General features: G+C 39.2%; 1 protein-coding gene across 1 annotated transcript in view; it reads right to left on the reverse strand.

The window, feature by feature from the left end:
• The window catches only part of FBN2 (fibrillin 2), a 118,051-nt gene that overhangs the window by 38,840 nt on the left and 60,147 nt on the right, over positions 1-19,064 (reverse strand). The window contains exons 20-32 of the mRNA XM_068177548.1: positions 18,350-18,469; positions 14,929-15,066; positions 12,895-12,945; positions 12,614-12,739; positions 10,174-10,401; positions 7,829-7,954; positions 5,873-6,001; positions 4,603-4,728; positions 3,821-3,946; positions 2,875-2,997; positions 2,622-2,747; positions 1,923-2,048; positions 843-965 (exon numbers count right to left, since the gene is read on the reverse strand). Of these exons, the coding sequence (XP_068033649.1) occupies positions 843-965; positions 1,923-2,048; positions 2,622-2,747; positions 2,875-2,997; positions 3,821-3,946; positions 4,603-4,728; positions 5,873-6,001; positions 7,829-7,954; positions 10,174-10,401; positions 12,614-12,739; positions 12,895-12,945; positions 14,929-15,066; positions 18,350-18,469 (1,668 nt within the window). The remainder of the gene's footprint in view (positions 1-842; positions 966-1,922; positions 2,049-2,621; positions 2,748-2,874; positions 2,998-3,820; positions 3,947-4,602; positions 4,729-5,872; positions 6,002-7,828; positions 7,955-10,173; positions 10,402-12,613; positions 12,740-12,894; positions 12,946-14,928; positions 15,067-18,349; positions 18,470-19,064) is intronic.

The raw sequence follows: 19,064 nt of genomic DNA on the forward strand, positions 1-19,064 counted from the left end.
TAAATTCAAAGTAAGTTCTAAAACAAAGAAACTGAACCAAAGAAATGTAGTGAGGTAAAAATCCGCCACTTTTTTAGGAAGTCTCCTCAAGTAGTATAAGAAAGGGAAAACAATGCAACCCCATGAGAGCTGAGGCAAGCTATTCACTTGGATGTTAATATGTATGAAAAAAAAAGAAAAAAAGAAAAAAAGTAGGAAAAAAGAAGAAAAAAGAAGAAGAAATGAGAAATCTCATAATATGGTAATTTTGTTAGCACATTACGTTCATAAAGCCTAATCCTTCATAGATCCCAAAATGTTCTGAAAAAAAAAAGCAAATATTACAATCTTTTACAAACCAAACTGAAACATGAAGGCAAGGGAACATACACAGCTACAGCAGCCCAGCAAATGAAGATACAGGTTTCCTGTGCCTCCAGTCCCAGTCTGGTTTATATCAGGGTGTCTAAATCAGATAAATTATAAGACATTTACCAAAAAATGTTTGGAGGACTGGAAATACCTTACTGACAGGAAACAATAAAAGGAAATTTATTTAATTTCTGGGTTTCTTTATTTTATACATTCTAGTAGCAGTTGTATATAAGCTTTGTAAAATGTGTAGTTAATTCAGTAAGATGTTACAGCATTAAGTTTCTGAGACAGTAAATTTTTTTTCGTAAAAAAACCAAATCTGTGAAACATAAGAATCTTTCATACACGTCTATCCACAGGCTACAGCAGACAGAAGAATAATTCTTTGTTTCTAATGGACTAATCACAGTCACATTACATGCTTTCAGAAAAAAGAAAAAAAAGAGTGGGGAGAGAGAGAAAAAAATCTTTGTTTTCCATGTACTTACCAATACACTGAATGCCATTTCCAACCCAACCTTCTCTGCAACTGCATTTAAAACTTCCTGGCACATTGACACACAAGGCATGCATGTCACAGTTGTGAGCTCCAATTTCACACTCATTCACATCTAAAAGCACAAAACAAACTATCATTATTTACATCAGAAAAATTCTGTTAGTTTTGCATATTTCCACTGTGAGGGTTTGCAGCCCTTTAAAAAACAAATGTTTAAGAACTTAGAATTATTCAAGCAAGCTATTTTGTATTCTGTATTAGTAAAAAGGAGTGACAATTGCATTTTATTTTTGCTCTTTGTTTGCAAACATGACAATCAGTCCACTTTCTTACAACTGCTTTTCAGCATGAAATTAACACTCTTTTCCAGAAATATGAAATAGGCTCATCTTTTTATGTCTAAAACTGGGATGAGGTCTTCGGGTGCACAGCAACCTTTCAGTCATAACAATAATTGTACACCCATGGCCATAGCAGTTATAGAACAGATTCCTAAACACAAAACTGTAGGAGAAATTCTATCAGCTTCTTCTGGATGAGCCCGGATTCTTGAGAGCATGCAGAAGAAAAGGTACTGCTTAAATATCACAGAACTTGTAGAGTGATTATGAGAGACTACAGAACTGTAAAAATTGTTGGCAAAGGTTGAAGGATTTTTTTACTTTTTCTTTCCCCCTCTTGTTCTTTCTTGGACCACATGGCCATTTCCTGCAGCTTGAGCTGAGATGAGTTCATCCTCCAGGTACACGTGACAGAAGAGCAGTGATAAAAAACTTCCAACACAACTGCAGCCCTGCCACCTCAAGCCAAGTTCTGTAACACGGGTGTTCACACAACATGCGCTGCCAAAATCTTTTTTAATTAGTTTGTAAGGGGCCTCCAGCATTGTTTAAAACTGTGGCACATGCTAGCAGATGTGAAACACTCACACACACAAACACACATATATATACACACACACACATATATACACAGATACCAACCTCTCTCTTGTGTGTAACACTTGTGCATTTATTTTACCTGGAAGCCAACCAAAATATGTGACACACTCACTGGAAATCTGTTTTACCTGTGCACCCTGTGGTTCCTTTCTTGACTGAATACCCAACTTGACAGTGACAAATGAAGGAGCCTTTGGTGTTCTCACACTCGCCAAACATGCAGATGTTGGAATTCAAATCACATTCATTCACATCTGTAGGTGATTATAAATTAATTATTAGTTGGACATTACTGTCAATTTGGAACACTTTATTTCAGATGAAAATACCTACTATATGAAGTCATAATGCATTTCAGCTGTTCTACTCTGTAAATTCCCTAAAACAAGTAAGGCTAAATGTGTAGTCCAAATACTACTGTGGTAAAACAAATACTATTTGTTTTCACCTTTTTTTGGAATGCTAATTAAAGGAATATGAAGCAAACATTTTCTTACAAGAATCACTTAAAATCATTTTCTTAAAACATATTAGTAATCATAATCATTTTCTTCCAATGAAAAATTTTTCAAGTGCCCCCTTTTGAACCCCTCATCTGATCCCTTCTCAGTACACATATTCCATTATAGTAAAATCATACCAATGTTTTTTAACTATGGAATCTGGTTCATTGTTAAGGAGTTACCAAAAGGCATACAGATTATTTTTTTTTATAATATGCATAATTTCAATACACACTTTCAATGACGCAGTAGAAAGAACATCCTGAAACAAAACCTGAAGAATTTTCAAGATTTACACTAAATTTGGTGCACACAGCTACTTACCAACACAAGTTTTCATGTCTATAGAAATCATAAATCCATCATAACAGAGACAACGATATTCCCCTGGGATATTGCTACACTGCCCACCATCACAGATATCTGGATTGTTTTCACATTCATCAATATCTGAGCAGGAAAAAAAAAACAAAACAAAGCAGATAATAATTCTGTCACTCTCGCATGGATGGGCTGGAACACCACTTTGATTTTGGCTGAAAGATAATGATGGAGCTTTTCAGGTGTAAAAACCTACCTGCACATGTCCTGACATCTGGCATCAGAGCATAGCCATCACTGCAGCTGCACTCATAGCTGCCTTCTGAGTTAGTGCAGTGGGTGTCACAGCCTCCATTCATTATCACACACTCATCAATATCTGGGGAAGCAACATTGATAGCAGTAAGTCTACTTCTTTAAGGAAAAAAATAATATTCCCTTCACATTTTACATAAAAAAGTATATCAGTGGCTTCATTCTGAATTTTTAGTCTCATTCTACTGTCTGATTTATATTTTGTTTGTTTTCCCCTCTTTCAACTGCTTTTTTCATCTGTGGCAGCAAGCTGCTAAGTTAAATATTGGTTTTGCTCCTGTGTGTTGCTAGGGGTGTGAAAAAAAAACTCAAGAAACAAAGTTTGGAAAGGAAAGAAAGGGAAACCCTGAGAAACTTAAAGCTTGAAATGTAATGCAAATTTGCAATTTTGTAAAAAAAGAACCATAATAAGCAAATAGAAAACCCTCTTAGTACTGCTGTTCTCCTTTACAAAGAGTTGATGTGCTGGTAATTATATAATTCAGCATTATTATAGTGGAGGATTGAAGAGAGGCATATGATAAGGAGAAAAAAAGTGAAAGATAAACCATCAATGCATGGAGCTTTTCTTGCCTGATCAAGAAATCTAGGTGTATTTTCTGGTTGTTACCTCAAACCTCTGATTTTAATGGAGAAGTACACTAAGTCTAATTTCAAAGTATTCTGTGGAGCTCACTACAGCAACCACCTTTTTATACCTTCTTTATATTCCTTTATATGTCTGTATTCCCACAATAGCTCATGATAAGCCTCAAAGCACACGAGAAAACAGCCCTGCTGATTTCCAAAAGGAAGGTGTGAAGTTAAATAAAAGCAAGGACAGATGGAACAATGCAGCTGAAGCACAAGATCCCCCGTGCAGGTGCACGCAGGTGCACAACACTTGCCTGTGCATCCCAGTCTGTCAGGAGTGGGCTGGTACCCAGAGTCACAGAAGCACTGGTACGTCCCAACCATGTTCACACACCTGCCATTTCTGCAGAGACTGTCGCTCAACGAGCACTCGTTTACATCTGGGGAAGAATCGTTCAGATCAGTCGCAATTCAGGATATTTAACAGCTTTAACAGCTCAGGTTCCAGGCAGAATGAGAGGTAATATTTCAAACCGGTGGCTTTCACGTTTATCCATTTTCTTTCTTGTTCTCAGCATGTTCCAGTTCAAGGAATAGAGTTCTGCACACTGTGTTTAAGCTAGTGTCCAAAGATTTATCTTCTCTGACTGAGGTCTGAGAGCATTAATTACAGGGTCTGCTGTGGGCATTAATTACCAAGTCTGCTATTTTCCATCCAGAAAATAAGCTAAAGAGATAATATGCTTCTTTTTTGACTACTTTTTCTTTTTTTTTTTTTTTTTTTACTTCATCATTTTGGTGGATTATGTGCTAAAAGGAGAGATGCATTTGAACACCGGACACCTATTTGTGACTGATTAAAGTTGCTCCCATGAGTTTTCAGTTTGCTAAATAACCCCTAAGAGGCCTGGTAAAACACTCCTCTTTGGAGTCAACAGTATTACTGGCCCTGGGGATTTTACAGGCTTCTAGTTTTTTATTTGAAGATACGAATATAAGGGAGGAACATCAATTTGTTTAAGAGATTCCTGGGACCCCACCTTTGCCAGGGACTGACCATTCCTCAAGCTAAAGATTTTCCTGAGTTGAAACTCACCCAAGCATTCCTCCTGGGATGGTGACAGCTCATGCCCCAGGGGACAGTCACAGCGAAAGCTCCCCTCAGTGTTCACACAGGTGCCGCCTCTGCACAGCAGAGGGTTGCGTTCACACTCGTCTATATCTGCAAAGAAACCATCATGTGCAAAATATATAAGGGGCAACAAAGGGAAAAGCAATTCCCAGTGTCTAGAAAATAAAAGGATTGTTTCATGGTGTTGCTCCTCTAGTCATGCTGCACAACAGAGCAAACCAAAAACTATATATCATTATTTACTATAAAGATGGGTATTTTTTTCTCTCAAGGAAAACCAGAAATTTATCATTTAACCTTAGATATTCAAGAAAACATGGAACACAAGCAAAGGCAGAAAATTTTTGGATATTGCCCTTTAGAACAATGTATTAATGTGATGTGTATATATTTTTTATTTGCTCAAGGCAATAGGACACCTGTTCATGTATGCACTGAAATTCCTGTCTGTGGATGCAGTTATGGTGGATGTTTGTGCATCGATTTTTACCTAAATGGCTCCTCAGTTTGCTAACTCCTGTCTATGCCACAGTGTGGCTGGGAAATAATCTGGCATATATTGCTCATAAAGGCAAACTGAGTATTTGACACACAAAACTGATAAAACCAGCTGACACTACAGGTGTGGACAAAGAGAAATACAAACAAATGATGACCAAGGTGGAGGATGCACTCACACTTCTGGACTCCCAGGAAAGTCTAAAAGCATCAGAATTTGCATGAAAACACAAAAAGGTGACAGAAGCCTAAGTCAAGATTTTTTTAAGGTAGTTAAACACCTTTTGGTGTCTCCAGACCCATTCTCACAAGTTTAAACAGATTGAAGAGCTGTAATTTTTTTTTTGTCAGGAAATGCTGTGAGAATTTCTTGAGTCCTAGAAGAAGCAATGAAAAGGGACTGACACTGCTTTTGAAACTCCAGCTTCCTATTCCTAGCTTTACCAAGTATTTGCATACCCCATTAGCAATTTTTAAATTAATTGTATGAAGAGTTGCTGCCATACTAAAATATCTGTACAGAATAAGTATCTCTTAAGGGTATAAGTAATTATCACACAGAACAAGCAAGGCTATATACTTAATTCAGTTATCTATCTCTATAAACTGCATATCTGACTCATTTGCTCATGAAGTCACACTAATGACACATTTGAAGTGTTCAGTGTGGCAGCTCAGGTAACAGCCAGGCTTTGCACAGCAAATGGAGACTTCAGGGCATCCTGGCAACACTTACCCATGCAGTTCTTCATCATCATAAATCCACTTTCGTAGCCATCAAAGCACTCACACTCAAAGCTGCCAGGAGTATTGACACAAGTACCACTTCCACACAAGTCTGGGGAGATCCTGCACTCATCAATGTCTGTTTCATAGCAGTGGAGATGTAGAAAAAGCAATCTAGGTTTAAGGTTATCATGCTTTTCACAGAAAAATGTCACTGTAAATTAAGTCTACAGAAACCACATACAGTATGCAAATCAACAGAGAAAAAATAATTGCCTATAGAAACATCTCATTATGTGAAACAGTTCATGAAAGATTTGTAAGGCTGAGTCTTCAGAGCTCTCAGGCCATAGTAAACTATGTAACAAGTTTGCTTCTACTCAGTGTAATTTAAGGTTAGATTCTCAAGGAAATAACTAAGTGTAAGACATTCCAAGATATCATTCTTACAGAGGTATCAACTGACTCCATGACTACAACGCCACTGATTATAATTTGATTATTAAGAAGTTATTTATCCAGTAATAACATTATAAGTTTACATACACCCTTTCTGTTAGGACTCAGCTTCTATCAGATCTGGATTTGCAGTTCACTGGTTGTCTTGTTAGTTAAGTTTGAATGAAACCTACTGCAGAAAACTATAGCAGAAAAGACAGAAGAGGAATTTCTAAATCACACTGGTAGTGAGTCAGAAATCTAAAGAGGAATTTTAACGTGGATATGATCCAGTGAAACAAGTCAGTGTTGCAGGAGAGGCCTTTGTGTCACTGCCCATGGACAGGTTTCTGCTGGGTAATGACAGCCAGTCCTCACAGATGTTTGCAGGTGTCAGACCCTCGTGGCAGATCCGGCACATTACCGAGTATCTGGGCTCCTACAAACTTCATAAAACCATTTCTTGCTGATATAAAACAAGCAAAAAAGTCACCTATTTCAGAAAACCTGTTTCTCTACAGCTGCTCAGTGGTGTAAGTTCATCACCACAGAACAGAAGGGGAGGAAAAAGAAAGCTTTTGCAAGGAGTTTTCTGACTTATTCTGGTTAGTTTAGAAATAAACTTTGTAAAATGCATTCTTAATCAATGCAATCACTATAAATACAAGGAAATCACCAGTTAGGGCAATGTTAGCATACAGACCAACCTCAGTGAACATGCCTTACCACCCACACTTCATAGTTATTACTCAGACACACTCATGAACGCCTGTACGTGGTAACAAAACCTCTTTCAATTTCAGCACAGAGCCAGCCACCCACAACGCAGGTATCCAAATTCCCACAGCCACAGCACTGTCAGGCTTATCTTCAGATTTTCCAGACAGTAAAGAACAAGATCCTAAACTTGTAAATTAAACACACTTGTCTGTCTCTTCCTGAGTTAACGTTGCACTGGCATCAGAATTGCTGAGGTACTTTTGTGTGTTCTCAGCCATCAAATCTAAATTAAAATTAACTTGCAGTCTCTAAATTCATTTGGCAATACAATGACCAGAGAGTAAGGAACATAAGATAATCTCTGTGTTAGAACACTAAACTTGGCTTTGCTGGTGATCCTTATTGATTTTTCATGTTGTACTGATACAGCATGACATAAGCACCTTAAACAACAATTATAAAAATCAAGAAGTGTTGTATTTATTAAATAACCAGTTTCTGAATGGGAAACTTGAAACTGTGGGCCATTTTGTCCATAGATTCTTAGAAAATGAAGGAAATTAATGGCATTAGGTTTCCAGATCACCAAGCTATGCCACAAGCACAAGCCCCTTTAAAAAGCTCCAGGGATGTGGTGGAGTCCCCATCACTGGATACTTCCAAGATGGACAGGGTGCTAGATAATCTCTTCTGGGGCTCCCCTTCCCCACAACATCTTGGAGGAACAAGCTGGTCTTCTCAGGTCTTTTTCAACCAGGACTATTCCATTATTCTAGGGAAAGCTGTGGAAAATGCAGGGCTTACTCACCTGTACAGTTTCTTTCCTCCATATCTAAAGTGAACCCATTGTTGCATCTGCATTTGAAACTCCCAATTGTGTTTCTACATTTACCATTCATGCACATGCCAGGGAACACTTTACATTCATTGATATCTAGGAATAAAAACAAAGAAAGTAATTAAGAATTAAGAAATTCTTAAGCACAAAGATATATGGAATCAACAGGAAATTCCTGTTCCTTCTTACCAACTGCATTGAGCATAAAATGCAGGGTTTGGGTTAGAGGGGACACCCTTGGAAACCTGACTGGATGTGAGACGTTTCCCAAACTTTTTGGCTGTTTTTGGCTTTCCTTGCTTCACAACGCCCAAACCAATAATTAAAAGTTTATGCTCATCAGCAGTCAAAGAAATTCAGTGACACTCTCTGAGTTGAAACTCTGGTATGTGTATGGTGCTCAAGTTTGCTTTGTGCCACAATCAATATTCCTGGCATTCCTGAGCCAGCTTGTAAAATATGCAACCATTACCTGGCTGACTGGGTTTGGTTTTCAAACTGAGACTGCCAGAGTTTTACCTGGAGCTGAGTTTTGAAAATGGTATTTTTTTTCTTTTGTAGAGTATCAAGTGAAATGCTTCACCTCTCCTCAAACATAAACTGTTAAAAGATCTTGCATAGGACAAGGCTGAATGACCTCTCCTGCACTCTGAGAATTAATTTGCTGAGGCAATGTCCTTAACTGAGAATCATCTTCAACAAAACAAACACCTATCTCCCACTCATTTCTGTGAATGGAACACAATAGTGGTCCAAATAAAAAAACAGAAACGGGAAGACAAGCCTCAGAAAATCTCAGTCTAGACAAGATCTATGAAATAATTATTTTTTTAAATTAAACAAATGTTGGTATAATTATTGTTGCTGCTGTTGTTGTTCTTATTTTCCTTATTTCTTTAGTAAATCACCAATGAAAATCAAGAGCTTTGCCTGAGAGTAATGACTCTTGAAAAGCAGAGCTTATTTACGGTGAAGCAGAGGTCTCACCTGTTACAGCTTTCTAAAGCAACTCAGAATATTCTAAGACAAATGCTCCAGAATATATCCTTAAAAAAAATTTAAACCCCAACAAATTTCTGGATCACCTGAGCTTCTGGACACAGAAAACTATTTTTTCTTCTCAGATTTCAGCCATATGAAGTAACTTGGGTCTGGTTTCTTAACATTTTTCAGCCTATTCTGTTTTGTTGTTGCTCTACAGAAGGTGAAGCTAGCAAAAACCGGGCAAAATACTTTTATTTACTACTTTATTACTGCAGATCCTTGTCACTGCCCTCATGATCACAACACAACAGACACCCTCTCCTTTTGATCACTTACTGATTTTGCAAACCAGAGAAAGAACCCATCCTTCTTCAGTCTCCCAGAGAGCCCTGGTCAAATTTTAGTAATATTTTATGTTTACATCTAAAATTACTGATTTCAGAGACCATCTGATGCTCAGATCACTCCCTGGAAAGCCCTACCTTAAAAAACATGCACATTTTGTACTATTCCTGTAATTCAGAGCTCCCCTCCTATCAGGAATTTCCTTGACCTCCCTACCCAATTCAGACTTTGCAACTTTTACTCTCAAGCTCCCATGAAAGCAGAGAATCCCCCCACCTGTACCATCAGCTCTTTCAGGAAAATACCTTTATCCCATCTCTCAAGCACGCTTAACAAACAGCCTCAAACCCAGGAATTTCCTCAGGATACCCTCTCGGATGTATGCACAATTAATCCTCAGATGCCAGAACTGATGCTTTAGGATTTAGCTTTTATATTTTTCAGATGCTGTACTGCTTTAGTGTGTAACTCCAAAAACCCCATAGCCTATCATCTACTGTTCTCCCATTTTATTCAGGCAAAACAATTCCTCTCTGGACCTGAAACTCAAGGACACCTTACTGTCCCGAGCCCCCAGGAGACATAAACAAACGTTAAAATTTGCCCGGGGGGCCAAACTTAGAGTTAATTACTTCATTACCTGAAGCTGTAATTGGAGGATTAACCCCTGATACGTAAATGGACCAAACTTTAACTGGGTGAAAAACTCCTGTGTGATCGTTTTCCATCTTGAGTGTACCCGCTCCGAGGCTTTTGACTATTTTGACTAGCTGTACCCATTGAAGGCCTTCAATAAATACCCACTTTTATCCTCTTAATCTTGTCTAGCCTCGGTTTCTGGGCAGCCCCTCCAAGGCATCAGTACCATCAGCTCTTCCAGGCAAACGCCTTTACCCATCTCTCCGGCAAGCAGCCTCAAACCACGGGAATTCCCTCAGGATGCACCCACAATGGCCCCCTCCCCGGGCACGAGAAGGAAGGCTCACCTTTGTAGAAGGGCCTGCCGGTGAGAACATCGCCCCTGTTGGCGAAGCCGGGGCCCCTGGGGCACAGGGCCCGGTGCTCCTGGGAGCCGGGCGCGGGGCAGCGCTCGCAGCCGGAGCCCCAGGCGGCGCCCACGGCGCAGCAGCAGGAATCCATCCGGAGCCTGCCGGACACGGGCTGCACGCATTCCTCCTCCTCCCACCGCAGGTAGCACTGCTCCGTGCGAATATCTGCGTTCCACAACAACAACAACAACAAACAGGTATTCATCCCTCCGCTCGGCTGCTTCTCAGGCGCAGGCCTCTTCTTCTGGGCAGCAGGCCTCAGCCGGAGCTGGCTCACAAGATGAACCCTGGGTACCGTGATTAACACCACCAGAGTTATTTAGCTAAAAACAGACTACAAAGGTGCTCTGTGTAACTTTCCTAACAGCCACCTATGCCTTGGGATTTTACCTTGTATGTTTCTCGTATATTTATGTATTTTTTTTACATCATCCTGGAATTCTTTAGTGTATAGCTCTAAACTCCATGTACAGTGCTAGCTGCTGTGTTCACATTTTGGGCAGACACAGCAATTCCTCCCCAGGCCTGGCAAACAAGGACACCTCGCTGTCTCAGACCCCGAGAAATGTAAACAAAAGTGATTTATTTGGGGGGAGCAAACATGGGGTAAATGACTTCATAACCTGAAGTTGTATTTGGAAGATTAACCCCCAGTATGCAACTGGTCCAAACTTATAAAAATATAAAACCCTGTGACCTCTCATCCATTTTGATTGTAGCCCCTGGGCGATGGGGGGGTTTGTCTGTCTTCAGGAACTGTACCTGAAGGCCCTTCAATAAATAGAACCGCTTTTTATTCCCTTAATTTTGTCTGGCCTTTGTTTTTATGCAGCCCTGGAAAAGGCATCAGTTTCCTCACGAAGAGAGAGGCCTGTTTGTGGGGTATTTTAGGGGAAACCCTCCAAGCCAAGCCCAGGCCCTGGCCAAGCCCAGGCCCTTGCTGGCTGGGACGTGTGCCACCAGATCCTGGAGTTTCTGTGCTAAAAATATAACCAAGGTCGCTTTGATTTGGTGATTTGGGCCCAAAAAAGCCAGACCCGCTTTCGGGTTGAATTTGGCGAGCCCAGCTGCAGGTGGACACACCGCGCAGGATATTCCCAGTTGCTGGGAAGGGTTCTCCAGGTCCTCACTATGACTGAGGCTCCCCAGCAACTATTAGAGGATCTGGATGATGGTGGAGTATTTAGGCAATTGGGGATGTATCATCCTCAATCATTATCCTTTCTCTCATACAGTAATGATTAGGTGCATTACCTTGCTTACTTTTGCTTGTTGCTATAGCCTAGCGTGTAGTTTATTCTTTGTGTTGCCTTTATATTCTCAGTAAAATAACACCATTCTTTCCACTGGTGTCTGTGTTTTTTAAATCACCCCTGTCAACTGGCAGAACACAAGCACACATTAACACTCAGCTCCTGCTCAAGACTCTGCATTTCTGCACAGTGTTCAGCCATTTGAAGTTGCTAATGTTGCCCTATAGTTAAACTTCTGCATCTTTCCTGTGCCACATAAAAGTACATTAATTTATTTTGCTGTCTCCCGGTATCAAGTTAAAACCTTACCCTCACATGACTGTGCTTTTTAGGTTTCTCTGTATATTTTTGACAGGACAGACACATGTATTCTCACTTATAAAATGACCCTTATATTTGATGGGACAGACACATCTATTTCTTTATTGTACCAGATAGTCTGACTTATGAAATGACCCTTTTGTGGCTCTTGTGGTTAAAAAAGAAAAAAAAAAATTAAATGGTAAAAAAAGAATTCTTTTAAATCCTCCCTATATTTATGTTACCGAGTTAATTTAATAGTGCAGTGAATACAGATTAAAAACAAAAAAGCTGACTGTTGTTAGGTTTACTGTAACACCAGTTAGCAGGAAAATACAGTAAGTTTCCAGAAAAGTTAATTATGGTTATTATACTCAAGGGTCCATCCCATTAGCAGCAAAGCAGGTCAACCAGAAGACAAATCAACCAAGTGTGCAGGCAAAAATCTTGTACTTGTGTACCCGAATGTCAGGAAAAGGACCACACACTGGCCTGGGCACTGAAAAAAAAAAGGACTAATTTGCGCCAGCATATTTGTGCTCACCATCCATCACCCAGGACACTGCAGCTCCTGAATGAGAGTCAGAGCAGGGACAGCACTTTAGCACAGCCTACTGACTGCACTGAGGGCAAAACAGCCTCAAAACAAACTCATTCCTCGAAGGAATTAACAGCTCTTCGCTTTACTGGCACAGATATTTGATATCTAAGCAGGCACATTATCTGGGATAATTCAGAAATAAACCACGCTTCCTTTCCAGCCCTTTGAAGAACGATTTTGGACAGCTGTGGGACCCAGCTGTGCGAGTGGGGTGTGCTCTTACCTAAACACACTCGCCCTGTTCCATCCAGGGTCAGTCCCTCGGGGCACTCGCAGTGGAAGGAGCCTCTGCTGTTGATGCACCGCCCATTGGGACAAACCCCCGGGAAAACCTCGCACTCGTTCACGTCTGCCGGGGACACAAAGAGTTCAGTTACCTGCTGACTCCAAGGGGCGAGCTACAGCTTCATGGAGAATTTTAAGTGACAGGAAAAAAACAACGCTTTTATCACATTTTCAAAGCAGGGGGAAATGTGACGTCTTAGTAAGAGACGAAAACTTCACCTTCACAGGTAACACCCTTCACTCTGGCAAATCCTCTTGAGCAAGCTGTGTCTGGAATCAAAGGCAGAAAGATACTGTTACTGCTTTAGAGGGACAGGAAGGCAGGAGCAAAACATTTAAAAATACACGTATCTTCAGAATTCGCTAATAATTTCACAGTGTAAGCTGGGAGTGCTCTAGCCTCAGTCAAGAAAAGTATTGACTCATACACGCTGCTTAAACTAAGTGAAAAGTTGAGGAAATTAATCCTAGACTGTTACTTTCTCAAGAGCTTTCCTTAGTGAAATGATCAGCATCTCATCAGATCAGTCCCTGCTACTCACATGTAGCTAAAAGATAAAATTCCTTCAAGAGGCCTGATGATTTGAAACTGTAGTGATGTCAATTATCAGCTTTTTTTCTCCACCAAAGCTTAATAATGGATCTAAGTAATGACTTTACTTTAGGAGATGCAGGTGAAATGTAGCATCATAAAATGATTTCAGAGCCTCCTGTAATTTAACTAGCTGCAGAATAGGAAATTCGGAGCCCAAACACACCCAATCTGAGCTTATTATTTGTCTAGATTGATTAGATTTTGATCAGTTTTACCAGTCTAAACTGACCATGCTGCTTCCAAAGGAATATCTTGAAATTGGAATATCCTGATATTCCAAAGGAATATTGTGAAAAATGCATATTTTATGATTGGCTTTTCGCAAATATTAAATTGAATACTATATGTATTATGTTATATTGATTAGAAGTGCTGTATTAACATTTTAATAGTATGGTAAATGTAGTTTTGTAGTTAAAATAGAACCTATGTATGTGGGGGTTTTTTTTACTAATTCAAGCAAGAGATGAGATAATGAAGAAACTCTTGGCACAGAGATGACAATGATGGGGGCCCATAAAGAATTACTGCCTCCTTATCAGAAAAGACAAACATTCTTCCACCTTCTCTCTGTCTTTATGGAACCACCAGGATTAAGGGGAAGAAGTTGACAAATACCAGAAAAGTTCTTAATTTGCAAGGAATTTATGCATCATGTATGAGATGTATGAATATGCAACAGGATACTGCTTTTAAAGGTTATTCCTTTGTTCACAAGGCATGCTTATCAGGCTTAAGTGCCCGAGAGCATCCGGACGTCCGTAATTCTTTGCTTTTTATTGTCTTTTAATTGTCCTAACTCTAAATTTTCATTACTCTAATTGTATTACTATTTTTATAACCATTTTATTATTATTAAACTTTTAAAATTTTAAAAAACCAAGTGATTGGCGTTTATAACAAAATCTTGGCTGCACTGCACAGTTAAGAGCTCTGTTGGATGCTGCTTGCAGCAAGTCTGCTTGTTAGTGGGGGATACATGTGCCCACAGTTACTGTTCCAATTAAAAATGAGGGGCTAAAATATCTTGACACCAGTTCAGCTGCCAGTGGCACTTTTCAAACCATAAGGGGATCAGTATTTTTGCCATAAACTAGAGTACAGTTAGCACTGCTGCTTCCAGCTTCCATAACTAGCCCTGCAATCTAACAGCAGTACTATTTCTGCAGTCAATACTGGTACACAAGCTACATGTTTGAAAAGAGCTGGGAAAAAAGTGTTAACAGCCCACAACATAAAAATAAATTTTACCAGATATTTCACTTTACTGTTTCAGTCCTTTACCTCCCTTTGCCAGTCAATACATAGTCCTTGTGGAGATGAAACATATTGTAGCCATCAAGGGGTTTATTCACATGTTATTTCCTGGTATGCTTCAAAGATATTAGAATGATCCCTGATGGTGCAGATTACAAGTCTAAAATAGATAACTTCTAAAGAAGAAAATTTATTTTCATAAGTTTTTGGGAGGGGGGGTTGGTTTTGGTGGTTTTTTGGTTCGTTTTAGTTTGATTTAGTTCGTTGGTGTTTTTTTTGTTTTGTTTTTTGGAGATGTTTTGTTGTTTGGTTTTGGTTTTTTTTTTTTAATACACAGAGATAAGAATCTACTAGTGATACTTATTCCCTTCTCCTAAAAGATGCAGGATTTTGGAGCATACCCAATTCACACCGTTCACATGGGCTGCCCCAGGCTGCTCCTAAAGTAGCACAGCACTCAGATTTCAGCGTGGCACCATTGATGTTGACTTCACAGTGGCTGTCTCGGATATTAAGCCAACAAGTCCCCTTCAGGCTGTCTGCAGCAGAACAGAAAGCAAAAACAATACAGAATTGTCACAGCCAGAAGAGCTGGCATGCCACGTCCATGACACCAGCAGGCAGAATACCAAAGGAGCACAGGCTCTCTTTAAAAAGAAAAAGCTTCCATAAGAGTAATTTTGTACACATTTCAGTTTAGAACTGGTGTAAAGGGATAGCACTACCACTGAAGGTGACCAACAAGCCACACTGCCTCAGGCATTTTTCAATCCAGGTCCCACAGCTGGCAGAGGTCTTTCAGACACTGCAGTGGATTAAATAATTTATTTCAGCTAGTGGCTGATCCATCTAAAACATAAAAAAGCAGAGATCCCAAAGTGGGATTCCCTTTTCCAAGTGACTGCCTGAGCCCTTTCTGAAATGCAGGTCTTCTTGTCTCTCTTGAAGGGAAGTCTTCAAGAGAAGGAAGCAAGGAAGTTTGAAAAAAAAAATAAAACGTGGTAGGTAGGAGTGCTCTATATTATTTTAGGGGTTTGGTTCTGCTGCTTATCTACACTTTGAAAAGTCAGTCAGATCTCAAATCAGGTACATACTTTGTAAGTTTTACCTTCAACACTTTTACACTTCCCTACCTTAACAAGGTTACTCTCAAATGGTACAACATTTCTTGAGACAGGCAATCCTGTCTCAAGGATTGGTGATCAGACAGCAAAAGCAGCCTGTAAGGTCAGACCCAAAATGGGAGAACAGCCTGGGCAGGATTTAAATGTAGGTGCATACTCAAGAGTTCAAAGTGACCCAGACAAATTTAGTTTGAAGAATAATGAAAGGAGAATAGGATTTGGGTTTAAGATTTACATGCATTGTATGTGCAAAAAACCAGACATATTACCAATACCTCATGCTCAGGAACAACGTGCTTAAGACAGAATCATTCCAACTTATTTTCTTCCAAATAGCTTCAACTTTTCTACCAAGTTGTCATGCTAAAAAAATTATGTGGACCACAGGGAGCACAACCTTTCTTTAGTTAAAGCAACAGGAAAAAAACCTCACCCAATCATATAAGTGAAATCAGCCCCAGAAACTGGGCAGGGTATTTCATTAACAGTTAAGTGTAAAACGATTGTATTATTTAGGTTAACATTGGTCTCAAACATGTGGGACAGAGCTCAGCACTTGAACAGGTGCATAAATACAGAGCTCAACATTATTTCCTTTTACTTGCCTACTTTATAGGAGTAAAAAATCAAAACCAGTATCTCAAAAATTATTTAAATTCCACAAATTAGCAGGTGCTTCTGCTCACACCAGCCTCATCCACACGATCCTGCCAAAGACTGCCTGTCTTATCCTTTTCAGGCTATTCCTTTATATTGCATCATCTCTTTTGTCCAGACAAATATCTTTGGTGAAAGAGTTATTATCCAACATCAAAGCATTCCTCTTATCTCTTTGATTCCAACTTGAAGAAGAATATATGCATTCTACAGGCAGATGGCATTGTACTTACTATGCACTGTATGAACTCCAAAAATCTTGACAAAAATATGTGTAAAAAGCATGCAAAAATGTGTATTTCAAAAAGCCCAAATGGCAGTATCCCTAAGGTATGGGCAACTCCCAAAATAGCAATGAAACACTTGTATACTTCAAATATGCTTCAAAAACAATTCCCCTTTTTTTCCCTCCCTGAGCACGGTGTTAATATTGCAAAAGCTGCCTAAGGGCAAGCAAAGTATGTCAATATCATTGCTGAAAGTTTTTATTATAACTGCTGAACTTACAACTCTGATTTGCTGAAGGTTTGAGCTTAAATCTGAGTGCAAATGACTGTAATTTGAGCAAGGGATTTTTCTCTCTCTGCCCAGGAAAGCTCACAGAAAGAGACAAATGGCTCATATCTACGCTGAATAATGTGGTACCGATTCTGGTTCTGACATGAGAGAAAATTTGAAAGTTAAAAAAAAAAAAAAATTGTCAGAATCGGACATTACCTTACTTTGATCATTCCCATGCAGAACACAAAAAATCCTAAGCCTCAATACTATTTTTGCCCTTCATTTATGTTTAGGAATAAGATATCTGTTGTTACAGCAATGCTTTACAGAAGCAATCTGATTAAAAAATAGGACCAGTATATTCAGGTTTTTCTCTACAGGGGTAATGGAGGAAAATCAGCTTGAGATTTAAAACGGCATACATTTGATAAGAACACTTTTAAGTTTTTCTACACAGTAAGTCCCCTGTAATCTCCAGCCCCTCACTCATTTTTCAATAACCCAGCCTGCCCTCCTCTCATTGCTTCCAATGCCAATAAAATTTTGACCAAGGTGGAAAAACTGGGCTGTAGCAGTAAAAATCTGTATGTCTTGCATCAGCTCTACTTCTGACCCTTATTAGGCTCACAGTACGTAGCTGGATCCTGTTCTTCCGTTTTTATCTGACTACTCAGCTAATTTTTTTTGGTTTTTTATGTTATTTATCACTGCTATTCAGGCCAAATGGGACCTCATACTGTAAACAATACAACAAAAACTATTTGCAAAGTAAATCCAGAACACTTATAATTAGGCTCTTGGTGAACTTGGTGGCCCCTTTGGATGTAAGAACACAAGAGGTACAAAAAGCATAGGTTAGTGTGGTTATGTCAAGAAATTATCACAACATGAAAATTACAAAAACAATAATAAACTTCACCAGCTAGTAATGCTACAAGGAAATATAAGAGAAAGCTTTGGGCACAAAAGTAACATTCACTTAAAAAACATATTAAGACATGGAAGAAGTCCATAATTAAATAGCAGCTTTATTCTTTGCATTCATTTTTCCGCCTTAAGAAGATCCTGACAAGAAAATGCAAATGAAAAACGACAAACAAATCCATATGAAAACAAAAGATTAGCGTCACCCACTTAATAATGACACCCACTTACTAATGACACTGCAATACAGTTGGAGCACCACACATATCCCATAATAATTTCAATTATGCTACATAAAGAATATGAAACAATGGCAGCTTATGAACACCTGCAAGGTACAGAAGATGCAAGCCTTTTGAATTTTTTTAGAAAGCCAAGGAAAAAAAAAACCACATTAATGAATGGCTTTCAAAGATAATGCCAATGACATCCTGCACAAAACTGTCGCTGCTTACTCCAATAAAATCTCTGCAGCATTCTGCTTTTTTTACCAAAAGAATCCTCAAAGGATGCTAACATTTTTAGATACATGTAGAATATGTGTGTGTGTGTATATATATATATATATATATATATATATTTGTAAAAAGGGAAAATAAAAGGAGGAAACACCCACCAATACAAATCAGTCCTGTAGGGTCCAACTTGCTGCCAGATGAACACTCACAGTGGAACGACCCAAGGTTGTTCCTGCAGGCACCATTGACACATGGGCTGCTTTCACATTCGTTTAGGTCTGTAATCCAGAAACAAAAGGCATTATTAGAACTACAGAGTGCTTCTGGGAAGTATGACACAGTAATTTATACTCTCCAAATGCTCTTGTGGACTGTGAGGGGCCAGGACTGCCTGAAATATTTGCCCATCGTCCTTCCCAGCAAGGCATTCAAAAGATACAGGGAGAGACAGGTAGCCTGTATTTTGAAGTGCACATATTTTGGAGGTGTTAATTAAATGGCCCTTTTCTACTAGGACAATTAATTTCCAACACCATGGGCCATAAAGTTCTCCAGTATCAGCCGTAACTGTTCTGTGAGAAAACAAAACTCTTTTTTCACAGAATGCAAATGCATTCCCAGCCACACCATGCAGAGCACAAACAAAGCCCTCATTGTTTCTGCCATTTATGGCTCCATGAGAAGAATTAAGAAAACCCTGACAGAAGCAAAATATCACAATGCTGGCTGCAATTCTCTAGTTTTGGAAACACTGAAGAAATAGCAGTTGTAATTGCAATACTGTAAATTGTACTTCTCTTTAGCCCCAAAATCCTGTTTATTATCCCTGTGAGGTTTTAAAACTTGTTCACATGCAAGAATAGGACCCCTGCA

Source organism: Anomalospiza imberbis, chromosome Z (genome assembly GCF_031753505.1).
Source record: "Anomalospiza imberbis isolate Cuckoo-Finch-1a 21T00152 chromosome Z, ASM3175350v1, whole genome shotgun sequence".
In the NCBI taxonomy this organism is placed as follows: Eukaryota; Metazoa; Chordata; class Aves; order Passeriformes; family Viduidae; genus Anomalospiza; species Anomalospiza imberbis.